Genomic DNA, 26327 nt, shown 5'->3' with positions numbered 1-26327 from the left:
AGATTTTTACTCCAGTTTTCTCACTTTCCCCTCAGTGCTATCCAATGCACTGCAGTGAATCTATTGCATCTTACAAATTTACTAGTTTTTCTTTTGAAAAATTTCAGCACTTTTTCAAGTCTTCTTGAGCATTTTCATTTTCTCTTTGAATATTTCAATTCTTTCTTTAAAATGTTGAATACCTCCATTATATTTTTTGTTTCTGTTCATTCCACTATTGGAAGCCTTTGTGGGTCTAATTTCAGCGTTGTTTTCTTTTTCCTTGTTGTTTCTCGTGGGGCTTTGTCTCGATGGGTGTTGAGGCTGGAAATGCAGAGATCTCCTCAGTGACTTAAACCAAGGCTGCTTCCTCTAGAAAAGATCTGCATGTGCTTCAGCCAGGGAGCTGGGGCACCACCCGCCTGGAATCATTTTAACTGAAGTTCTTGGCTAGAGGTCTTTTAAGACCATGTGGTGTGAATTAGGGTTGCAAATGACCAGCTGGTAGTTATTAAATCTCAGGGGAGATTTTCCTCCCTTCCCATCAGGACAATCCCCATGCAATGCATAAGGAGCAGTGTGGCTTAACTCCCAGCTCACATGGAAAGCGAGGATATAACCCATTGTCTTCTTCTTGCACGACATTGCTCTCATTAAGTGCCTTAGGAAGAAACTAGAGCTGTCCTTCTGTCCCCTACACCCCCAAAGTCTCAGTTCACTCAGATCATCAAGCGAGCTCAAGGAAACATCGAGCCTTTGGGGTCTGATTACCTCTTGGGCAAGTTGACTTGCTTTGACTTAATAGTTCTTACTCATTTGATACATCATTAATATATTTAGGTTCTTCCAACTTAACATGACTTTTAGCAGAAGGATCCAAATAGCTAGTCCACAATACTACCCAAGAGAGAGGGTTCCTGCCTACCACCTTCCATCTATCTCATCTATTAACGAACATTTCCCCTATCACAGACTGTGTGATGGATGAACACACACACACACACACACACACATCTTTATAGAACCTGTCCAATTAGTTCCAATCACATTCTTCTAAAATTGTAATTGCTTAAGTGGTTGCACTGGTCTATAGACAAGGAACTTCTAGAAATTCAAACTGGATTCAGAAGAGGTTGTAGAACAAGGCCTGTCACTGATGATGGCAGATTGATCTTTACTGGTAGGTGGATATTGACATAAATGAATACCAGAAAGCCGTTTATTTGTGCTTTGCTGACTGTGCAAAGGCATTCAGCTGTGTGGATCAAAACAAATTATGGACAACATTGTGGAGAATGGGAATTGCAGGCCACTCAACTGTGCTTATGTGGAACCTGTACACAGGCCAAGAGACAGCCAAGCAAACAGAACATGGGGATGATGCCTGGTTTAAAATTCAGAAAAGTATGTATCAGGATTGTATCCTTCACTAGACGTACCCGATCTGCATGTGGAAGAAATAAGGTAAGAAGCTGGGCCAGGTGAAACAGAATGTGACATCTGGAGGAAGGATCATTACCCACGTGTGATATGCAGATGAGACAACCTTGCTTTCAGAAAGCCTAGAGGGCCTGAAGCACTCACCGATGCCCTTGAAGCAGTGCCCTTGAAGCACTGCAACTCAGTGGAGAGCAGCGGTTCTCAACCTTCCTAAAGCTACCACCCTTTCATATAGTTCCCACTGTTGTAGTGACCCCCAAACATAAAATTATTTTCGTTGCTACTTCATAACTGTAAGTTTGCTACTGTTATGAATTGTAATGTAAATATCTGATATGCAGGATGTGTTTTCATTGTTACAAATTGAACATAATTAAAGCATAATGATTCATCACAAAAACAATACGTAATTATATATTGTGAAACATTTCTTTCTAATTACAATGAATGAAATTTTGTCTGGAAGCATGGTGTAGCATGGGGAACAGTCTTACTGTAACAACAGTAAACAACACTGCTACATTTTGTGACAGCATGCGTAAAAAGCCAGCATCAGTGTGAAGGTTGAGATAGCTTCTTTCTCACCAGATCAGCAATCTGCATGGGGGCGGACCCGCGTGGAGACAGATTGAGAAGTGTCTCGGTTCCTAAGACCATTGGAAATATGTGCTTTCTGATGGTATTAGGCGACCTCTGTGAAAGGGCCATTCGACCCCCAAAGGGGTCCCGACCCACAGCTTGAGAACTGCCGGAGTAGAGCATACAGCCCTCCTCTCAACAGCATGATGAATGCAGAGATTGAGATTGTCAAGCATTTCATTTCACTTGGATCCATCATCAATGTTCATGGAAGCAAAAGACTTCTTTCAAGTATTAGAGAGCAAAGAGGTCCGTTTGAAGACTATGGGGCAATTGCCCCGAGTCACGGTATCTTTAATGAGTTCATACGCACATGGGAGCTGGACAGTGACTCAGGAAGACAGCAGAAGAACGGACGCAGTTGAAGCATGGTTCGGGTGAAGAATATTGAACATACCACCGACTGCCGGGGGAACAATCTCGGGAGAAAGTACAGCCAGAAGGCTCCTTAGAAAAAAGGATGGCAAGACGTTGTTTCATGGACTTTGACCCAGCCCTGGAGAAGGAGGCTGTGCTTGGAAAGGAGAGGGGTTGGCTAAAAGGAGGGCAGCCAGAGGAGGACGGACACCGTGGCTGCAGCCACAGGCTCAGCTATGACAACGGTGAGGATGACATAGGAAACGCGTTTGCTCTGCTGTACGTGAGGCCGCTCGACGTTGGAGCCAACTCTGTGGCTCCTAACAACAATAACAACAACCTCGGCAGTAATTGCTGCAGGGAAAGTGCATCCACTATTCGGATGTCTGGTGTCAACTTGCCGTTCAGAATGGTTCAACTAATTGGCCTGCTCCCCCACGTGCACGAGAAGGCCTGCTTTCTCTGTCCTCAGCGGCATTAAGGAAAACAAAAACCAAAGCAAAGCCAACTAACCACCCTGCGGTGGAGACGATGCCCATCACGTGGTGCTCCAGGTGGTACAGAGTGGAACTCCTCTGTAGGGCTTCCTTGGCAGAAGTAGTTATGGGAACAGACTGCCAGGCCTGTCTTTCACAGTAAGCTTTAGTGGGTTTGGATCGCAGCTCTTTAGGTTAAAAGCTGAACACATCTCATTCACAGCTTCTAAGAAGACAGCTCAGGCTATCTGCTACTGAGACTCAGTCAGCTCAGACCAACCCAGACCCTGTGGATCTCAAGTGTCCAGTCTGCAACCAGTCCTGAGGAGAGTGCAAAAATAGGTCAGAGTCGAGACCCCAAACCCATCTGTAGTCAGTGGGACATTCCTCACAGAAGGGTCACAAGGAAGGGATGAGTCAACCAGGGTGCATAAAGCACCGATGAAACACACACTATTCCTCTGGTTCCTCGAGGTTTCCTCACCCCCCCACCCCACTACCATGACCCCAGTCCTGTCTTTCACTGCGGGCTAGATGGGAACATTTACATAGGTACAGATACGGGATAGGAACTCATGACACACAGAATCCAGGAACAGGAATGGGAGTAACCATACCAGGAAGGTAGGGGGAAGGTGAGGGGAGGGGAACTAATCACAATGATCAACACAAAACCACACCGCCCATCCCGGACAGAAACCGTGGGGGAAGGGAGCGTGGTTGGTGTAAGATATGAAAATAATAATAATAACAATTTATCAAGGGGTGGGGGGGTGAGGGAGGTAATAAAGAGGAGCTGATACCAAGGGCTCAATAGAAAGTAAATTTTTAGAAAATAATGATGGCAACATGTACAAATATGCTTGATACAATTGATGTATGGATTGTTATAAGAGCAGTAAGAGCCTCCATTAAAATGATCTTTTAATTTAAAATAACAACAAAATATAGGTAGCTTTCTATTTGGTGGCTGGGGGCTACTGGGCGTCCACTAATGGCAGCAGCAACGACGAGGATGTAGGTAAGGGCTTCTGGAAAGATACTCCTTGATCAGGGGAAAAGATGAATAGGAGTAACCAGGTAACTGAGATGGAAACAGCATTGTTGACAGGGGAAACAGAATAGGCAGTGCTAGAGGAAATGACACAGCCTAGCTAGGTGCTCCCCCAAACCCCCAACATTCACTGCCATCAAGTCAACGCTGAGTCAAAGTGACCCCCTGTGGGTTTCCGAGACTGTAACTGTTTATGGGAGTAGAAAGCCCAGCGTTTCTCCCACGGAGCTGCAGGTGGTTTTACACTGTTGACTAAGGGGGCCACAGCCCAGTGCTTAACCATTGCACCACCAGGGCCACTTGAGTGTAAAAGAGGAACCAGGAATAGGTGAAGATGGAGAGTCAGATGGAACAAGCGCTGGCCAGGTCTTGCTGCTGATTCAGGTAATGGGGACCTAGCTAGTCAAGAGAGATAAACAGGCCTGATTGGGAGGTCCCTCCTGCCTTCCGGAGTCCCTTCTTCTTCCTTCAGACCACAAGCTATGCAGCCATAGCATCCCACATGACTGTGTGGTCTCTGCAGACCAGCATGGTGGGGCCTTGTAGTCCGTCCTCATGACTTAAAGATCAAAGTCGCTTGTTGCATGACCCATCTGACCACAGGAAACAAGACTCTATCCGGAGGACCAGTAATTTCATTCTGTGGTGGGTTCCCTTAGACCGGAGTAGCTGTCATGTGCCTCTCAGGGAGAAAATGGAAACATTTCTACTGAAGATGAATGTAGTCAGCCAATGCTAGAAACACCAACCATCTACCAACAATCCCAAGAGTCTGTATGCAAAATGAACTTCTTAATTGAGCCATGGAGTCTTTGGATGCTCTTGGGGAAATTCTAGGCCTCAGAAACATCTTGCCTTGTAGGACCCAATGACCCATAATTCTACATTTGATTTCATAGAACATCCCGAAACTCCCTCCTTTCATGAGGATCACGGGAGTGATAGGTTTTAGGCCAACTTGGGTGAGTCAGGCGTCAACCAGAATAGGACTTCACATAGTGAGGTCACCTTCATGATGGGCTCTCCTTCGAAGCAACCAAGCAGTTGTGGGAAGAAGAGGGTAGAGGACCACCACCTTAACCTGGTCACAGTCTTCATACAATTGAGGAAGGTTTCCTTCGGGCTGTGCCTACTCTTAGCATACAGATTGACAATGTGTGGAAGCTAGCTCCCTTCTGCTGCCCGATCCGGATACTGCCTCTGGTTTGTTGACCTCCTGTTACATCACCTACTGATGTCAGGAGCCACCATTAAACTGCGGACCTTGGATTCATTCCACCAACCTCAGATTCATTTCGCTCTGCATCCAAAAGCCTGTGGGCTTCCCACTTCCTCGCTCTGCTTCCTGTGCACCTGTCCCTGAAGCCACACAAGTCAGGAGAAGCCTCCAGCTGATATCTGACCCACAGACTTGAACCAGGCTGGACTCAAGCCACTTCTCCCACTGTGTGAGCTATTTCTTGATATGAATCTTCCTCTACGCACACAGGTACAAGCATCACTATTTTTTGCTTCTCTAGAGAACCAGGCCTAACACAATGGGGTTTTCTGTTTCTTGGCATCGACTGTGTAGCTATAGCAACTACATGACCGATTCTCACTTGGGAAAAAACCCTTTAAAGAACTCATTGGACCAATTGACCTCATTCTCCACTCACTCAGTAGGGGGGAGGGTTCTGGTAAATGTAGAAACCACCCAGGTAATGATGGGGTACACCACCCACACAACTGCTGCCTGGGGCTGAGGCCTCAGATGAGAACAAGGGGAATCTGTCTGGAAATGGCTCCGCCAGTCCCCGACCTCCGGGATATGTCCTGGGCCAAAAGCACAGCCCCACCTTGGGAGGAGGAACAGAAGAGCTTTGTTCTGGGCCCTGGTGAGGGAGCCCCACAGTGCAAAGGTTAGCAGGGTTTCTATAGAGTCTCTTTGATGAAAAACCACTCCACCCCGGACGCACTTGTCCAAGAGTGACCAGGCTCCCCTGAGAGCCAACGGACAAGATTTTGTTCTTATGAATGATCTCTGACATGCAATAATTTCGGAAGGGCAGTCACACTGCAGCCCTTTAAATATAATCAGCAATTGTGTTCACAATTATTGAGCTAAATGTTCTAGAGGTTTTTAGTCCATCTTCTCCACTTACAAGAGCTCAGATGATTTTATGATGGTCCAACCTTACGGGAGGATTTCATGTTTCTGGTCTCATGACTGACTGCCTGTTCACTCTGTCCCACTGCCCAAGTCTGGTGAAGAACCGTCCGTCTCAGGACTAATAACTGGAGAGAGTGAAACACACCTTGGAATGGTCTCAGAGTAGGGATGAGGACCAGACTCTTGTCGGTCGGTATCCAGGAAACAGAAGGTCCAAAATACTTGTACATTGTTGCAATTTCAGGAACTTTTAAGAATCACATTTCTTTTGACCAAAGAGAAAATGACGATTTAGAGCTCATCTTCAGTTCCTGCTAGTGTGTCACGTTCTTCCTTGTAAACCATCCAAGGGGTCAGTTGGCAGGACCGCCTTCCCAAAGAGAGGCACATCCACGTCATGCGGTGATCGGAGGCTGGCAGGAAGGCTGCTTAGAGGCAACTCTTTGGAGTCCCAAACTGGCCTAGTGACTGAAGTCTCTGAGTGGTGCAGACAGCTTGCACTACTAGTTGGAAGATTGGAGGCTCAGACCTACCCAGAGGTGCCTGGGGAGGCAGACGTCAAGGTCGTAGCCTTGACACTTTTGTGGAGCGCTCCTTGTCTGCATCCATGAGGTCGTTGTGAGCTGGAGGCAACTTGATAGCCGCCAACAACCACCCGTGGCAGATGGTAGGCACACGGCAGCCTAGCCATGGGTCTGAGACAACTTTTGTTGGAAGCTACCAAATGGGAAGGAAGAAAGCTCCTCTGACCTGCCTGTGAACAGTGGCCCTGATGCTGAGACAGCAAGGGGTGAAGCTTCTGAAATGTAGAGAACCGATGGAGCCAAGTGGCTCCGTTTCCCTACAATTATGCCTTCTACAACCAACCAGCCTTGAAGCCCCAAAGAGGGACCTTCCCTTCTGGAAACAGGGCACTGAGCTAGTCTGGGAAACAAGAGTGAGATAAGGCTCAACTGCCTATGATGCTCTTGCCATCAGCTGGTTTTCCTGGCCAAGAGATCTTTGAGTCATGCTTCAGACATGGGCCTCTGTGAAGACCGACAGGGAGAACTTGCACAACAAACACATGCTGTCTTAAGCCTACTAATGTGACCATGGACATGAATGTGACATCGAGCATTTGTTTTTGTTCTGATTCTAAACATCACATGTGCTCCTTGCAGGAAATCTGGAAAGCATAGAAATGAATTTTTTTTTAAAAAAGCAAAATAAGCGTCTCTAAGCCCTCAAACCCTTTCTTGCTAATTCATGAGCAGGGAACCTTGTTAGTTTTCTTGCCTGCCATCTCCTCAGTTCCCCACCCTTAATAAGTCCTTAATCTGCTGGGTAAATGTTACCTAATGCAATATCATTATAGCTTACAAGACCATTGTGTCAGACTCAGTCGATCGCTTCTGCTCTTTTTGTCTTATGATAACACAGATATTTCCCCAGACACAAAGACTTCATCCACATCATTTTAAAGCAACTCAGTATTAGCATCTATTGTGTATATACCATCTACTTACTCCTTTTCATGTTGTTGAATATTGGGGTCGGGGCGTGGGGGAATGGCACATTTCCAAACAGCACTGTAAATAGGACAAGACTTATGACAAACCGCTTTACTGGCTGCCTGGCGAATCTCCAGTCTCCTCGGTGCTCAGTGGACCCTGAGAGCTACTGAAAGCACATGCTACTGTTTATTTTCCTAGCTTCAGGGAAGTGCAGAAAGAAGTGGGCAGAATACTGGAGGGAAGTCTTGGAATTTGAATCGTCTTCTATTGGGATGAATACATTTCCTTTGAGTGTGGTGGCGTATGAAAGAAGTACTTCAAAGAGCCCTTCGCTGGCCGACTCCTGGAAACGGAGAGTCGCTAGAATTCAAGTGAACTCAGGCCCCCTCTGAGCGTGGCATGGCCGCTTTCCTGGGAAAGACTTCCCTGGGCTAGCTGGGCTGGACAGAGAAGAAAATGCTTGTTCCATCGCCATCTGCTGTTGAAAAGCAAGTACCTGCGGGTGCCATGAATCCTCCCATTTTAAACACAGGCTCTGTGATCAATTAATGGTTTGCAAGTTCAAGTTATGATTCTTTTTTTAAAGAAAGAGACTTGTGAGTGGATGTCTGGCTTCAGATGGCCACGCACTTGATTAATTCCACCTCTTAGACATTCCCGTCAAAATGACAAAGGAGTGGTTGTCTAGGATGAAATCCCCGTCAGAATAGGAAGCCTGTGGAGGGGCCAGCCACATTCTGGGACCCATAAGAACTTTTCTTGTGATACACGATACAGCACAGATGAGTGTGGGTTGAAGAAAGCGTTCGTTCGTTAGCTTGATGTTGACCACAAACTTTCCCTGGAAACCAGTGGGGTAGATGCCAGCAGAAGCCCCCCTCCCCGGACCCCGCCCCCACATGCTCCCTAGCTCATGGTGGAAAGGGCTGGAAGTGGGGGTGGGTTCTCAGACACATGTGGTTAGATGTCACTGAGTCATTCTACGTCCATCAGGAACCCATGTGTCAGAAGAGATGGTGCCTGAGATCTTTACAGAAGCAGGTCACCCACCAGGTTTTCCTCACTTGGAGCTGTGGGGTGGGTTCAGCCAGGTGTTTGGTTGACAGCGAGTGCTTCATTGTTTGCGCCACCAGGCTCCCAGCCGAAGGCGGGAGGCGTCTGTGCGACCTGGGTTCTGTGAAGTGCTCCTCAGTGTCTGGGGTTTGCATACACTCAGTGCAGGATAGTCATCAGGCATCCTCTGACGAGCCTGGCGCCTAAAAATGTCATTCCTAGGTTAGTCAGAGAAGGAAGGCAGGTGCCCCCCACAAGCTTGTCCCCACACTTTGACTTTTAAAAGGGTTGATCCTTCCCTGGTGTCCCATCAAGCCCAGTGATTCTGTCCTCATGCAAGGGGGATGATCGCAGAAAGACCTTCCCAGAGAAGCCAGGATTCTGCGAACAACCGCACAGCATTGCTGAGAGAAAACACACACATGTTCACACATACACATACATGTAAGGATCATGGTGGTGAGTCGTGAGCCCCAAATTACTTACGAATAGGATGAAGATTCTTGTGACTAGTCGAATTGTAAGAGAGAAGACAGTATTAAAAGTTGTGAAGTGAGACCTCCTGGACAAGACAGTGAGACAGTGACCGGGTCCTGCGCCACCTTGTTGCAGCCACTGCACCAGTCGGTCTCATTGAGGAGCTTGCTCTTTGCATTGACCTTGAACTAAGTAGGATGACCTTCTCCGGGGACTGGTCTCTCCTGGGACAAAGTCTTGAGACCCTCACTCCTTAGGAGCGTTCTGCTTGTGCATCTTCTGAGATGGATCTGTTCTTTCTTCTGGCAGTTTGTAGTCTATTCCGTATTCTTTGCCAGCCCCGTAATTCAAGTGCATCATTTTTTCTGTCATCTTCCTTGACTCAGTGCTCAGCTTTCACATGCAGATGAGGAATTGGGAAAGACCCCACTGGGATCAGGTGCCCTTTAGGCCTGAAAGTCATGTTTGCCTTGCAGCACTGTAAAGCAGTGTTTTGTAGCAGATTTACCCAATGCTGGACATCCTTTGACTTATTCTTTGATGCTTCCGTGGCTACTGATGTGGCCCCACATAAAATGGAATGCTTGCATAACTCAATCTTTCTCCATTTCCCACGACAGTGCTGATTGAGCCAGGTGTGAGGATTTTGGCTGTGTTTATATTGAGGCAATCCCTACTGAAGGCTGCAGTGTTTGGTCTTCGCCAACCTTCATGTCCTCCTCACTGTCAGCAAGCAGAGGGTGTCATCGACACACTGGTAACGAGTCTTTCTCCAATTCCGACGCCGCCGTCTTCTCCAGATAGTCTAGCTGCTCGGATTATGTGCTCAACACACAGATTCCATAAATAGGGTGAAGAATATAACCCTGGTTTAAACCACATAACATCTCTTTATTATGATCTTGGTCTATGTACACATTTGCATGAGTGTGATCAAGTGCTATGGCATTCCCATTCTTCAAAATGTTGCCCACAGTTTGTTTTGATCCACACTGTCAAATACATAGTCACTAAAAGGGTAGGTATCTTTTCAGTACTTAACATCACTTGACATCAATCATGATAAACCTCATTCCATGTCTGCTTCTGAATCTGGCTTGGATATCTGACAGCTTCCCATCACTAGGCTGCTGAAATTATTTTAAAATTATCCTCAGCAAAATGTTATTTATTGTGATGTTGATCATAGTTGATCCTTTTGAATAAGAAGCTGCGAGCAAACTTAATATACGAATGTAGATCAAACATCCCAAGTGACATTTTTGCAGATCGAAAGCAGTCATATGATCGGCGAGTGATGCTCTCAAGAATGCAGGGATGGTTCGATATTAGGAACTATGTTTACATTATGCTCACAGAGGGGATATTCGTGCCTGCTGCATGGATGGTACAGAACCGAGCAGCATTATATTCTGTGGTGCAATATTATATTATATTGGTGTGTGCCAGGGAGCTCTGGTACCGTAGTGATTATGCACTGGGCTTCTAACTGGTAGGTAAGCAGTTCAAGACCGCCAGCCCCTACTCAGGAGAAAGATGAGGATTTCTTCTCCTGTAAAGAGTTACAGTCACGGCAGCCCACAGGGGCAGTTCTCCCCTGATGGTGTAGGGTCACTATGAGTAAGACTTGACTTGATGGCTGTGAGTTGGTTTGTGTTTCGTTTTAATTGTGTGTCCAAACAATTCATCCTCTCGCAAACAACCCCTGCATATCGCATTCATGGCACTCGATTTCTTCTCTTCGAAGCAACGACCACGCTCTGCAGCTGTCACCTGTATTTTCTTGTTTGTTTATTTTCAGCCTGCCATTATGAAAATGCTGTTTTCTCAAAGGCAGCAACTTAGTCTGCTTTGGTCACTGCTCTATCCCCAATGTCTAGCAAATAAACTCATCCCTAGTAGCTGGCATGTTCATGCAGTATTTATCACATCCACTCGATATTTATGCAGAATCCACTCTTAATGAAATGAATGCATGAATGTATGAATGAGCACCACGGAGACTAAATCCCATCCCTTATAGAGCCTCAGAAGTGTGTGGGGAGGGGCAGTGTGTATGTGTGTGTGTGTGTGTTTGTGTGCGCACGCACAAATAGTTAATGCACGTGGTGCTAACGGAGAGGTGGAAGGTTCCAGTTCCCCTAGAAGTTCTCAGAAGAAAGACCTGCTGATCTCCTTCTGAAAGATTATAGTCACTGGAAACCCACGGAGCACAATTTTCCCCTAACACATATGGCATCACTGTAAGTCCAGTCGACTTGACAGCAACTTTTCGTATTTTTATACCTTTAAAAAAATCATTTACTGGTGGAGGCAGACAGCGTAGTGAGTTCTCCCTTCCTTATGTCCACCCCCCGTTTTCTAAGCACGTGGTTCTGTTATATCTCACTTGCTGAATAAAAGACATGGGAACTGTTTTTCAGGAGTCATCTACAACTTCCTCCCAAGACAAGTCTGGAAAAGTAGAAGCACAAAGTAGTAACTTTCAGTTTCCCAAAGCCTGCCATCAGAGGACGCGCAGCAACTCCACCAGTAAGTGTCTCATCGGAACGACTTCCGGACGGAGCCCGGACACGAGGCGCATCAGTGATGTTGGGAGATTTGGGAGGGGTGTGCGTGTGTGTCTCTGCTGGTCCAGTTGGATAAACTCAAACCATGGTCAACCTGAGAACATTCTTCATCAGGTACACATCCCCTGCCCAGCTGAGGACGCGTGCAGATGAGCTTAGTTCCTTAGAGGTCTAGTCGATTTCTGTTCTGGGCTCTTGAGGCCACATTGGAAAGACCTGGAAATGAATAGAGCAGAGGAAACATGGGCCGGACTCTTTGGTTCATCTTCTGGAATGCCTCTTGACTGTGAGACTGTGCTGGGCATCCATCAGTCCATCTGTAATATGTTGTGGGTGACGGCCGGAACATCTCATGATTCATACTTGTTGCAAATAGAGTAACACTAATACAAAGTCATAAAAAATTGTGGCGGGCATAAAAAAATAGAGAAATTAAAGCCAAATCAAACCCCAGTGTGCAAGGCAGTCTTCCTGTTTTCAGTGAAAACATCCTCCTTTCCATGCCTTTTGAAAACTGAAGCTGACATCATGTAAACGTTTTCTCCTGAGGTCGAAAGCACCAATGGTCGTAGCCCCACAGTTCTTTATTATTTGAGTGTTTCATAATCCTGCTCCCTCTTGCGAGGAATCGGAGCTAGTCTCCATTTCCCAGCAGCATCAGCAGCCTGATGGTATTGACATAGGACATTTTCTTTCTGGAAAAAGATCAGAGGCTGCGCAGTGGAGCAGTGGTTAGGGAGGCGCATCTGGGAGGCCTTGCGTGTGGAATCTGTTTCCAGCGGTGGTTCTTTGAGTGACTTTGGTCACATCCCGGGTCCCTGAGCGGCGTATAGTTCGACTGCAGAGTGCATGGTCCACCCACAAAGGAGCTCCTGTTCTGGGACAGTCCGTTGTGCCGTATTGTTCACAGATCTTGCTGGTGAACATATATACAACCAAGCCCGTCCCTCCCTGTGTGACAGGCTCGAGGGGCAGCCACAGGCCACTGGTTCAATCCTTCATGTGTGCCACTGCTCTGAGGCTGTGAGTCCTGGTGGATACACTGCCTGCTCCCGGCCTTTCGTCTGTGCTGTCAAATAGCCAGTGTCCCCTTGCACTTACAGAGAATTATATATACACAGTGCTCAAGAATGACAGTTTTTATTCTTTGGCTTAGATGGTTCGTTTAAAGGGAGTCCTGGGAGCACCGCTGTTCCCTAATTGGCTGCTAACAGCACAATCAGCAGTTCGGAACCACTGGTGGCTTCTTGGAAGAAAGACGGGGCTTTCTTCCCCTGTCAAGAGTTGCAGTCTCGGAAACTCACCGGCACAGCCATCCCCTGTCCTATAGGGTCGCTATGAGTTGGCATTGACTCGATGGCAGTGAGTTTTACTGGAATCATTTTAATTTAGCATTTGAAGATCAAATCTGGGCCATAACCTCAGGATTTCCCCCAGACTAACTTGATCCCATAAATCTGGATTCTTTAAGAATTTGACATTCTGTTCCACACGTCTCTCCCTTTTTGATCAGTTATGCTCCGAATCAGAAGGCTTGGTAGTGGTAGCCAGGCACCATCTAGTTCTAGTTCTCACACAGGTGGTGGCAGCGGTTCATGGTGACCAGTCTTGTAGCCCAGTTCCTTGGGCTCCTTCTTTGACTTTGTTCCAGACAAATAGAGACCATTAAATGCATCTTGGGTGGTCGCACATACATTTCCAAGATACTGCTTTCCAGACTCTGTTCACCATCCTGGGAGACAGAACATAAGCTGTATCAACTACCATCAGCCCATTGACGGGCTTGCCTCACAAGACCACACACCCAACCAAGAGAAGGTGGCCCGTGAGCTGATTGGGTGTATTTAATTAGGGTCAGCATTAATAGCCTTTCCTCTTTATCGATGGTTGGTAGTGGTAGCCAGCCTTGTCCTTCCATCCCTTTCCCCCGGGTACAGCCATTGCCTGTCAGTTGTGTGAAAGTAACCCGTATCGAGTGCTAACTTTCCCATTCATTTCTAGACAAGGAAAGTGGCTACTGCCAAAGGGGTGCTTTCTCTCGCCTCCACCCTTCACTCCTGTCCACCCATGAACATTAGCTTTCATCGAGTTGCCTCTTCACGTCCCTTCATGAAGACGAGAGCATGCTTTTTTGTTGGTGTGTGTGATTGACTTACGCAGCGGAACAGAACATCTTCGAGGGACATCCCTCTGGTACCATGTTTCAGGAGCTCATTTTCCATTTCTGCTGAGTAGTGTCCCAGGGTATCGGTGTGTCCCAGGGCAGTTTACTTCTCTCTTCATCTGCTGATGGACACTGGGGTTGTCACTTCTTGGGCTGCTGTGAGTAGTGTGAGGATGAACACAGGTGTGCATACGCCTGGGTATGTCACTTCCATTAGGTACCTAGGGCCTTTATCATTACTTATATCCCCTGCCCTCCCACCCCTGTACTTTCATTCCCTAGAGAGGAACTTGGGGACCATGTGCTAGCTACTACTATTATCAGTACCCACTGAGTCAATTCCGACTCAAGTTGACTCGGAATGGAGCGGTGTATCCTAAGTTTTATTTATTGAGTCATTTTTATTAAGCTTTTGGTGACAGTTTTCTAGAGAAGTTGAGGCTCCCGTTCAACCATTTCTGCCCAAGCTGTTCAGTTATGTTGGTCCCCATGCTTGAGCATTTTCCATGTCTCAGTTCTGGGAGAGGCACTGATTGCTATGTGCTCATGAAACACCCAGCTAAAGATGATGGCCGGGGAGGCTTAAGATGACTTCATCCCAGCCCCACCCGTGATTCCGTGCCCCTCCTTTGGCGTGTGTGGGTTCTCTGAACCCACTGGCTTCCTCCCTCTCGATCCCTGTAAGTCTTAGAGGACAACCCACTTGTGCTGACTCGATGGCTTGGAGCTTCTGCCTTGGAAGAGAAGTACCCCCCCCTGCTCACAGCTACGCTTTCCCCACCCTACTGTTCCTTCCCTTTCCTGTTCCTCCTTTTGGGGGTGCCATGCCCTGGGGGTGCCCACACTCTCCTACCTCATCAACACCCTGGTCAGTTGCTTCTCTTCAGTCTATAACCAAACTGTAGCCTCTCTCATCTGGAGATTAAAAGCACTTGTAAGCTTTTCTGATTGGCACCTCACTGAACTCTTGGGGAGTTTCTACAAAAGTCTCGGCCACTCACTAGAGTGGAGGAGGATTAGGAAACCCCTGCCCCCCCCCCCAGGACCTCTGTTGTTGGTGTCCTTGGGCTCCACTGAGTCACTTCCATCACATAGGGACCCTAAGTAAACAGAGGGAAACCCTGCTGGGTCTCAAGACAACCTCACAATTGTTCTTCTGTTTGAGCCTGTTGTTGCAGCCACTCTGTCCGTCCATCGCCTGTAGGGCCTTCCTCTTTTTCTCTGGCCCTCTACTGTACCAAGCATGATGTCCTTCTGCAGGCACGGGTCCCCCCTGACAACATGTCCAAAGCACATGAAATGGCGTCTTAACATCCTTGCCTCTAAGGAGGATTCTGGCTACACTTCTTCCAAGACAGATTTATTTCTCTTCTGGCAGTCCCTGGCACCTTCAAGATTCTGTGTCAGCACTGTAATTCCACTATATCAAGTCTTCGCCCGTCCTCCTCCTTATTCAAGGTCCAGCTTTCATATTCAAGTTAGGCAATTGAAAATACCATGGCTTGGATCAGACATACCTCAGTCCTCAAAGTAACATTTTTGCTTTTCATCACCTTCAAGAAGTCTTAGGCTGCAGATTAACCAAGACAATACAGCCTTTCATCTCTTGACTGCTGCTTTGATTGAGAATCCGAGCATGATGCATCCTTGGCAGCCCCCATCTGTTCTCCATTGATCATGATGTCGCACATTGGCCCACGTGTGGGGATTCTGGTTCCTTTACATTGATCCCTGGTTCACAGTAAAGGATGCCGTCTTTGATCTCCATCAGCAAGGGTGTCTTCACGTCCTCACTTTCAGCAAGCCAGGCTGTGTCACCTGACTCTCTCAGGTTAATAAGCCTTCCTCCATCCAATACTGATGGCACCCTCTTCCTCATGTCATCCAGTTTCACCAGACAGGCGAAACAGGTGTAGGGGGAGGATACAACCCCAACTTGAAACCCTGCCTCATTCCCTTGCTCTATTTGCACAACTGCCTCGTGACCCAGACCTTCTAGACCTGCGCTAATGGAGGAGTTGCTAGTCACACATGGGAATGCCTGGGTGGAGCAAATGGTTGGTGCACTCAGCTGCTGACCGAAGCCTTCGAGGTTTGAGTCTACCCAGAGGTAAGTCTGAAGAAAGGCCTGGCACTTGATTTCTGAAAAACCAGCCATTGCAGACCCTGTGGAGCAGAGTTCCAATCTGACACAGGTGAGGTCACGACAAGTCCCAGTGGGCTTCATGGCAGTGGGTATGGTTTGGGCTTAGGTGAGTCACACATACGTGGTCCCTGAGGACCCGGACAAAGGCTTGTGGCACTGGAGATGCATGGTCGGTGTGAAGTATGCCCCGGATTCAAAGGCTGGGTACCAGCATATAAAAAGAACAGGATACCATGAAGCATTTTGATGACTTAATTTATTTTTTGATGACTTAATTTTGATGACTGCTATGTTGAAATGAGCACCCCTTAGAGCAGACAGGAGAGCCCTGGAGGGGCAGTGGTTAAAGCAGCTAGCCACTAACTGAACGGTCGGCAGCGGGAAGGCAGTCTGTCCACGGGAGAAAGGCAGTGTCCATGAATGTGACAGCCCTGTAAACCCGGGGTGGGGGGCAGCCGGACTCTGTCCTCTAGGGCACACAGTGAGCCTGGATGACAACGAGTCTGTGTCTGAGTATTCACAGGAAAGAAAATAGCCTGTTAACCATCATCTCACCTTTTCCTTTCCAAAGTGACGACTGGAGGATTTGAAATTATATGGGGGGGGGGGGGGCGTGCGTGTTATTTCACGGGGACAGTGCCAGGCGGTGAGGGGCTATACCAGGGAATCTCAGAAGAGACTCCCCATTTCCTAGGTGGGGGAAAGGGAGTCCAGGGTCCCCACCAAGAGGACGAAGTGGAATCCTTTTAATTCTCATAGATTTCCCAGAGGATCAAGAGCTCACTCCTCTGTGGGTGGTGGTTGGGGTGTGTGTGTGGATGTAGGCGTGCGTGTGTGTTCTCATAGATTTCCCAGAGGATCAAGAGCTCACTCCTCTGTGGGTGGTGGTTGGGGTGTGTGTATGGATGTAGGCGTGCGTGTGTGTGTAAGAGGCACAGTCTTTGGGGAGGTGGGGTGCTGTGCTGGCCGCTCTCCCAGCCTTCTTCCCCTGTGTCCCTGGTTTGGAACCTGTCCCAGACCCCTCTGTGTCTGCCCGCTTCTGTCCTTCCTGAGAAACCATGCTGGCTGGCCTGTAGGTTCTAGATGCCTTGCATTGAATAGAGGAGGACTGGAGAGGGTCATTTCTGCACCCCATGGGCTATAAAGTCAAACCATAAATGCAACAGAGCAAGCAGTGATGCCCCCCCTCTCCCCCCGGCTCTGGGGGACCCTGGGCAGGTAGGAATAAGACTGTGCTCTGTAGCGCTTGCCTCCAAGGGCAGATTTTTCAGAGCAAGCTGGCCAGGCCTGTCTTCTGAGGGGGCTTCGGGTTGACACAAAGCGACACAGCCTTTCTGCTAGTGGCCGAGGGCGTTAGACGTTTGCACCATCTAAGGATGCCAGAACAGTGCCATGCCCTGGCAGACAGCAAGTCTGCCCCTTCTCTTGCTTCTCCTTGTCCCTCTGCCCACTGGGCCCCTAGGCTGGCTGCTAAGAGGCTGCTGTTCACCCTGGCCCCTGGCAGAGGCAGACGATCGGATTCCTTCTTGTTTTCTCCTGCTCCGATGCAGGTGTTAATCCCTACTGCGCAGAAACCGACTTTCCCATGACCAAGCCCAAGCACGCCGTGGGAACCCCGGACAGACAGCCCTACTCTCTCTGCAGCAGCAGGAAGTCACTCTCCCAGCAACTGGACTGCGCAGCATTAAAGACCGTGGTAAGGAGGAGGGGCGGGGGCTGGAGGTAAGCGGTTTGGGCTCCTAGTGAGGCCTTGGGAGCAGAGCTGCCCCGCAGGGTTTGCTAGGCTGTGCGCAGAGTGCAGATGGTCTCGCTGGCCCGCAGCATCAGCAGCATCAGCAGCAGCAGCAGGAACCACAACTTCACGGGAACAAGGGCCCAGGCCCTTCTGCCACGCACCCCTGCATGGGTTTGAACCGCTGATGCGGGGGAAGCCAGCCCCACGCAACTAACTGTGGATTCAGTAAGTGCAACTGCACGGTTGAGCTATATAAAGGTTATAATAAAGTCATAGAGAGTGAGAGAGATAGGAGCGTAAATTAAAGAAGTCAGACACATGTCATGGTACTGTTAGATCTCTGGGATAGAGCTGCACCTCGGTCCTTGGCTCCGCGTGAGAAAGAATTCACACCGAAGCCGGGCTATGAGAGTTAGAAGAAGTTTTAGGTTTACATGGCACCCATGGGACTCCTCCCGACCATGCAGCCTGGCAGAGACTGCTCGGCGTCACGCAAAGATCTCTTTCCCTGTTCTCTCCCAAGTTCTCCCCTCCCGACTCTCGGCTCCTGCCTTTTCAAGGATTCCACCAGGAGGCGTGGTGGGTGATTCCAGATCGACCCCATTGGCTGAATTGAATTCACCTGGCCCAGGTGTGCCGATCCAGGTTTAGCGCCCACCCATGCCCACTGGCAGGAAACCTGGGCCTTTGAGCATGTGCGGTGTGTCGCTCTTTGTTCCCGTGCTTGGCTCTCTGGGCATGCGTTAATGGATATTCCATCCCTGCGCTAGTCTGCCTAACAGAAGCATGCTCACCTCCTGGATGGCCATGATCGCAATAGCCGGGTCTGTGCACAGCACGGGCGAGAGGGCAGGGGAGAGAGAGCGCAGGAGAGGTGGGGCAGTTTATTGCTAACCAAGTCTATGTAGGGAGTGTGATAACAGGTAACCACACATGTCACAGGAAGAGGCTGTACAATAGGCAATACAAGCAATAGGAAGGGGAGGTACAATAGACAAGAATGTAACCGGAAGGGGATGAGCTAGGGGTGTACACATGATAGGAAGGGGTGGAGCTAGAGGTATACATGTAACAAGATGGGCGGACCCTAGATTTGGCCTAACCTTGGCCATCCTCCAGTGGGCTTGACCTCACTGGGGTCTCCTACAAGGAAACAGTCAACTACTATCCTTATACGAAGGGAGTGGGCCCTACTTGCTGTGGGATAAACAGTGGTGTCTGCTTGCTCTGGAGGGCTGATAACCCTTAGGGAGAATAACCCCTAACCTACTTCTGTTGACCTCCAAGTGTATACTCATTCACCATGTATAGCAAGCAGCTAAGTTTGGCATACATTTGGGGAGACAACTTGGGAGAAATCTCTCTGTTTCTCACACTCCGACCTGTTGGCTTAGCAGTGGAATGCTTAACCATTTCAGCGCCCAGGCTCTCTCTGTGCTGTACGAGTTGCAGGCAGAGAAAGCGTGTGGGAAGTCTCCACACTCAACACTCTTTTACCCTACCCACCCCTTCACTGAGCCTACCGAGTAGCCAAGGGGACTGGGGCTTGGGACCCTTATGGAGCACACACCAGCTCATGTTGCAAGTCAGAGGCAGAGTTGGGACTTGAACTTAGATCGATGACTACAAAGCCTATTTAAAAACTTTTTTTAGACCTCCATGATCTAGTGACTACTTGTTTTACAAATATTTCCTTTAATTCTTCAGACGAGTGCAGAAGGACTGTAACATTCAATTTTCAAAAAACAAATTCACGACTCGGGAGTTGATTCTGATTCGATTCATTGCAATCCTATAGCGTGAAGTAGAACTCCCCCTGTGGGTTCTTGAGACGGTAAATCCTTAGCGTAGAAAGCCTCCTCTTTCTTCCCCGGAGTGGCTGTTGGTTTTGAACCGCTGACCTTTCAGTTGGCAGTGGGGCACGGAACTCACTACGCCCCCAGGGCTCCTTCACTGTCACGTGAGGCTTGATGTACAAAGAGAACTGGGAGCTTGTCCAGGTGAGGAGCTGACCCTGTTTACTCGTCTTGAAACCCAAGTCACCAGAATACGAGCCAAGCCCTGTGTGACTTCACAATCTAATGGGGACCCTCGGGACCGCAGCAAGCACAGCCACTACCAACTGTGGAGGTGGCAGTCGCCTGGACAGTATTTTGTTCCATTTTGTGTGCACCCACCCTGAGTTGAGGACCAGCACAGCCCTCCCTGCCAGCTGAGAACACAAGCCATCAATGCTGGGGTTTATGGATGAGCAAGTTGATGGCTAGAGAAGGCAAGTCACTTACCGAGGTCACCAACTGATAGCTGGCAGAGCCAGGGGGAAGAACACAGACTCTAACGAGCAGACCCCGGTGTCCCTTGACAGGGCAGTCTCCTATGGCACATGGCGTGTGCTGCTGTTTACGATGCCACCTCCTGCCAAGTCCTCAGGTTTCTGCCCCTGGCCCACCACCCCACGCCTGGTCCAAGGAGGGCTCTCAGTGAAAGTGTCCTGAACCAAATGCAGTCTGCTAGAGAGCATCCCGGCAGTGGCTTCTAGACTCTGCCTAAGGCACAGGGGACTTGTTGGATCACAGAGGTCTAAAAGAACAGGCTTTGCAGTCATCAGTCTCAGTTCTGTCCCTGCTTAGAAACATGGACTTGTGCCCTGGAAGCCAGCAGGGCTTTGATGTCACTTGGGTTAAGTCCAAGTGAGCTGTTAGCCACTGCTGGTCTGCAGGGAGATTGAGCTCATGAAGCAGACTCCTGGGGCCATTGAAGTCACCTCCTCCTTGCCAGATGCCCACCCACACCCCATTAACAACACCCTGGTCCCCAGGCTGCGTGCCATAGGAGAAAAGGGACTTGGTCCCTCTTTGTAGTCGGCCTTCCTCCTTCCCTGTCTGGCCTGTGGTCCCCTCCTGAGGAGCTCACCTCTGTCCCCCTGGCTCCCTCCTTGCAGGGCACTTCTAGACCAACGCGGTCACAGAGCACAGCTCAGCTCCTGCAGCCTTCTGGGGGCCTCCAGGCTTCAGTTATCTCCAACATTGTGCTGATGAAGGGGCAAGCCAAGGTAAGCCAGGGCCATGAAGGCCCACAGAAAGGAAGGGAACAGCAGCCAGGGTAAGGGACGGGTGAGGCTGACAAGTCGTGATCCGGGCTCAGCTTCTGCGGATGGGGCACAACGGAAAGCCGGTTCAAGCCCACCCAGCAACCCTTTGAGAGAAAGACCCGGTGATCTGTTTCTGGCAGGACTGCAGCCTCAAAAGCCCCAGGGGCACATGCACGTTGTCCCACAGGGTCCCCGGCAATCAGAACAGACCCGGTGGCACCCAGTGACAGTGTTGTGTTGTCCGTTGGTGCCGCCTTAAATGTCAGAGCCACTCTAGTTCCTTCTTGGTGACGAGGCAGGACCCTAATTTCTCCGCCAAGTGAGAAACCCACACTGGGACAGTCCTGGTGATGACTGGTGTTGATGTGAGGTGCCCTCGGGCCCATTCTGACTCACAGCCGCTCGACGGAACAACAGAACAAACAGACATGGCCCAGCGGTGTGCCACCCTCAGAAGGTTGTCACGTTTGAGCTCGTTGCTGCAGCCAGGGTGTCAATTCCTGCGCTAGAGAGCCTTCCTCCTTCACGCCAATGCTCTACTTTACCAAGTACCAGGTCCTCCTCCTCGCTGACTGACCCCTCCTGAGAACATGCCCAACATGCATGAGACAAAACCCCCAGCCCCTCTTCTCGGAACTTTCTGTTCGTACTTCTTCCAAGACAGGTTTGTGCCCCCTTCTGGTAGACCAGGGGATAGTGAACGTTCTTTGCCAACACCATCCTTGAAGGGCATTGATTCTTCTTTGTCTCCCTTATTCACTGTGGGCATGGGGGCGGGCATACTCCACCCAAAAGATGCCATCTTGCACAAAGACTTGGCCTGCTCTAAAACAATGTCTGGAACAAACACAGGCCGTTGCTGCAGCGTTCTTCAAACCAGCCCTAGCCGCTCAGGTGCTTCAAGAAGGCACGGACAGCTTCCATGAATCCCCTTGCTGTAGATGGAATTGTGTTTCCCAAAGAGCTGTGTTGGAGGACCAAGCCCGGCCCCTGCAAAGACAGCTCTGTTTGGACATCGGGTCAACTTTTGATATGCTAGTGACTTTGCCTCAGAGCAGGATGGGCCCTGAACCTAATCCCTCATGAGTCATCTCATACAAAGAATGGATTAGACACAGACACCTCCATTAGCAGCAAAGGAAAGCCCAGGACTACAGGGGGCCATCCAAAGCTGGGAGAGCACCCAACCACAGGGGGATGGAACGTCTGTTCTGGGAACCCTAAGACATGAAGACCCCAGCGCAGCGGATATTGGTGTGTGGTCAGAGAAAAGGGTGTGTTTGCTACTTAGGGTCCTTCAGGTGGGATCTTCCACACTCCTGGATTCCTTCTGGCTCTCTGTCCTCTGTGCTCCCCCCACCGGGAGCTCAGCCAGAGATCAATGAGAAGAGTGAGTCTTTGTTCTTTGGATCTGGGGAATGGCTGTCATCTGCAGGGGTCTGCTCTAAGCAGCCCACTTTCCAAGGAGCAATTCACAGCGTTTTCTCCCTTCATAGAAATGCCTTTGGCTGCTGTTGAGTCGGCTTTGACTCACAGTGACAGAGTAAAACAGCCCCATAGGCTTTTCAAGGCCGAAGCCCTTTGGGGGACAGACAGCCAGGTCTTTCCGTTAGGTGAATTACAAGTGCCATGCTCTGGTTAGCAGTCACGGGGGACAGCTTCCTCCACCACGTGCCTTCGAAACGAGACCTCAAAGTCCTCACAAAACAGACTCAGTTATTTTTCTTGGACATGCTCGGCAGTCAGGAGCATCTGTTAGGGCACCAGGACACATGCAAAGATGATGGGAACCATTTTCAATGGTCTCAGTGCGTCTAAAATGTACATGCAGCGAGGAACCTTTATGCACAGAGGTGCCCTTGGGCTGGCTGGGTAGTTCTAGAAGGATCCAGTGATAGAACAAGGTAGGTTATTTGTCATGGGATGCTGGAGAGCCGAGAGGGACAATGGGTCTTCCCACTAAAGGGCGGATGGCACTTACTCCACATCCAAGACATTGCCATCACCAACCATGACTAGTATTCTTGACCCTGGCCTTTGCTGTGAGTTGGAAGATGCCATCATCTTGTCGCAAGAGGGGGCAGCGAAGCTCTGAGCCAGGGTGGGGCCTGCCCAGACATGCCTGCCCTGGAGGTTGAGCTGCATCCCTGCCTCTATGTCACTCCCAAACCAAACTCACTGCCCTGGAGTCGATGCCAACTCACAGCGACCCTATGGGACTGGGTAGAACTGCCCCTGTGAGTTTCCAAGTCTGTAATTGCTAACAGGAGTAGAAAGCCCTATCTTTCTCCCACTGAGCGACTGGTGGTTTCGAACTGCTGACCTTGCGGATCCCGGCCCATTGTGTAACCCTTGTGCCCCCAGGGCACCTTTCCACCTCCCCGGTGCTGTGGAAAGCATCAGTCTGGACCCAAATGTATTCCTTGTTGCATCTCACATTCCTTTGTTAAGCACTTAGACCAATGGAACTAGGGACCCCTTCTCGCTTTCCCTTGTTCCGAGCAGGAGCCAGAAGCACCCGGGAACGACAGACCAATGAATGACAAGGGGACACTAAACCCACCCTTCTTCCCTTCTCTCCCCAGGGCCTGGGCTTCAGCATTGTTGGGGGAAAGGACAGCATCTATGGCCCCATTGGAATTTATGTCAAAACCATCTTTGCAGGGGGAGCAGCAGCAGCGGATGGGAGGCTTCAAGAAGGTAGAGTCCCCACCCGCTTCCCATCACAGGTGCTGTGTGAGGCACCGCGAGCAGAACTTCCGGGTTGTGGCAGACTCCGCTCATGCCCACCGAGTCTTGAGTCTTCAGAACATGCTGGCATGGAGTGTGGGGTCTGCATGCACAGGGATGCCACACTGGCTGTGTGTGTGTTGGCACGCCCAGTCCTGATGCCACTCCAGCTGTCTCAGCTGGATCCTGCCACCAACCTGGGACTGGGTGTCGAAGTACCTGTCCATTCCTGCCTCACCACACCCCAGTCTTCTCCGTTCTCCTCAAAGTTCTCTCTCAGTTGCTGGGAGCCGTTGAATTCCCCTTGCTTTTTGCCCTCTCTGCGTGCCCCAGTACACAACCACAGGAAAACCAGGACTAATGCTTATAACAGAATAGCTCACGCAACATTTTTTTGAGAATCTATTGAATTCTAGACTCCAAGAATACAGGGAGGAATTAGACAAGATCCTTCTGCTTAAAGAACTCCTGGTCTACCTAGCTGGCTGCCCTCTCCCTTTGTCTAGCTTCTCCCGCCTAGTCTAAGTTGTCTTAGCTTTCCACAGCATATACACAGCCAACCTGCTGGGGATGGGATTCCCGGGAGCAGAGCTTCCTCTCAGGTGCTTACTTCTTACCTTCTTCTGGGGGGTCAAGATTACCTTTTCCCAGAGGCCAACTCCACCCCAAAGTCATGTTTGGATACTTGGGCAATAGGCTTGTCACAGGAAGCTGGGCAGGTTTCCAGGTAGGAGGCAAAGTCTAGGGACAGGTGGGGTGCAGCTAAGGGCAGCCACTCTGTGTCAGGACAGTTTACACAGTGATGTTGAAAGAGCAGTGTCCCCACTCTCCCGGTCCGCCTCTGTAAGTCAAGCTGGGAGCCTAGTGTTTTCATCAAGAATTCTCTGGAAAAACATAGCCATTTGGGAGGAAAGGGAGAGAATGAGGGAGGGGGTGGGAGGGAGAGAGAGGTGTGTAGAAAGAGGTGGAGGGAGAGAGACTGTTTTACTTCCAGGAATTCATTCACCTCATTTGGGGGGCCTGGCAAGTCTTAAATCTGTAAGTCAGGTGGCACACTGGAGACTCTCAGGGGGTTTCATTTCCAAATTCATAGGCCATGTTACAAGAAGCTTGAAGAATAAGAAGGGTCCAGCACAATGTCCACCTGGAACCTGGAGGTTGAGTGTCCACTAGGGAAGCTCCCCTTTCACCCTTTCGGTCTTCTGATGGGCCGAGGCCTACCCGCATTATGGAAGTGAATCTGCTTGACTGGGTGTCAGCTGACTTCATCACATGACTGAGTCATCTGTCGTCGTGTGTCAGAATAGACTCTGTGACAGTGGGAGCAGGGGACCAGAAGCAGAAAGCAAGATGACTAGTTAGTAAGCCTGGAACCAGCGCCTGTGGGCCTGCGCTGGATGCTGGACGGAGAAATGAACAGAGAGGAAAAATGGAGAACTCGGATCCAAGAGGAGGTGGGACATGGGGATCGGTCAGAGGAGACCTCGAGGTTTACAGCCTCAGGAAACTAGAGACAGATAAGAAGCAGAGGACAAGGGTGGGGCCTGAGGGAGGTCAAGGGAGAAGGGTTAGGGTTGAGCGCAGCGTGGAGGTTGGAGTATCTTGGTGGCCACCAGGTGGCGCTATCCAGCAGGTAAATAAAATTTGGGCACCAGCTTCAGAAGGGTGTTGGAGTTGAAGTCAACTTTGGACCACTGATGTGTGACAGTAGCAGAAGGCACAGAGTGAAGGGCGGAAGAACACAGAGCAGAGAACCAAGGGTCGGTCTTAGGGGAATAGAGAAATTGAGAGACAGCTAGAGAAGAGGAACTGCCAAACTAACAGGAGAAATGGACGTAGAATCCAGAGAGCAGGTGTTCCATTTATTTTATCTTTTTAATTTTCCTCCTGTATTGATGGAGAGGGCAAGGGAGGACTTGAAGGATGTCATTGTACTTTGTTTCTTTCTCAAGGACAAGGTTTCTCAAGCAAAGCTTCCCTTTCTGGGTCTCTGCCGCTTAGTTAATTGCGGTCACAAGCAGTCTGTACCTGGAACCCATCATTCTCCTGCTGGGAGGCCCATGAGGCTTTTTGGGTCCTGAGAAACCTACAGGGCAGTTCCACTCTGCCCTGCGGGGTCACTGTGAGGCAGAATCAACTCCCTCGCAATTACTTTGCTTCGCGCATTTGCGTTTTGGTGGTGAGTTGGGATCATAAACACAGAGGACCTCCATAAGCTAAAACAATTCAACAAGCCCACGTCGGGCCACGGAGAGCGGGGAGTGACTCTGGCGACAACGACAGCACCCACTCCTAACTCCACCCTAAAACCCCAACAAACAACCTCTTGTACCTTCTTTCAGAAGGAAGGGTTTAGAGCCTGTCCCGAGTTCATGGGGTTGACATCAGTTGTCACCAAAGTTGGTTGTGCAGATCGAGGTTGATGATGTTTTATTTTTATTCTCTTTCCAAATAGTGATTGTGTAAATTGGCAAAGCCCAGATCAATAAAATGTTGCCAGATAGAAGCAAACAAGGATAAAGACACTCTGTAGAGCCCGGGGCGGGGGGGTGGCTTTCTGATTACCTGAAGTTCAGCCTCTTATGTAATTAAGAATGTGTATCTCTGAAGTAGGTGGTTGTATATATATCCTAAATCAGCACATATTTAATTGTACTTTTAGGGGGCGTGTTTTCCCTCTTAGACTTGGAATCTCTCCATGACAAGAACTAGGTCTATTCATTTGGCACCCTCCTCTTAGCAGCCTAATCCACGGAGTGACTTTGAAC

General features: G+C 49.4%; 1 protein-coding gene across 2 annotated transcripts in view; it reads left to right on the top strand.

Annotated features, from left to right (window-relative positions):
- Positions 1-26327, top strand: part of IL16 (interleukin 16) — a 125052-nt gene that overhangs the window by 58758 nt on the left and 39967 nt on the right. For both annotated transcript variants that reach the window (XM_075558067.1, XM_075558066.1), the window contains exons 3-6: positions 11547-11655; positions 17554-17699; positions 20680-20790; positions 23415-23529. In XM_075558067.1, the coding sequence (XP_075414182.1) occupies positions 11547-11655; positions 17554-17699; positions 20680-20790; positions 23415-23529 (481 nt within the window). The remainder of the gene's footprint in view (positions 1-11546; positions 11656-17553; positions 17700-20679; positions 20791-23414; positions 23530-26327) is intronic.

This window comes from Tenrec ecaudatus, chromosome 9 (assembly GCF_050624435.1).
Source record: "Tenrec ecaudatus isolate mTenEca1 chromosome 9, mTenEca1.hap1, whole genome shotgun sequence".
NCBI lineage: Eukaryota > Metazoa > Chordata > Mammalia > Afrosoricida > Tenrecidae > Tenrec > Tenrec ecaudatus.
This window is presented reverse-complemented; position numbering and strand designations above follow the sequence as displayed.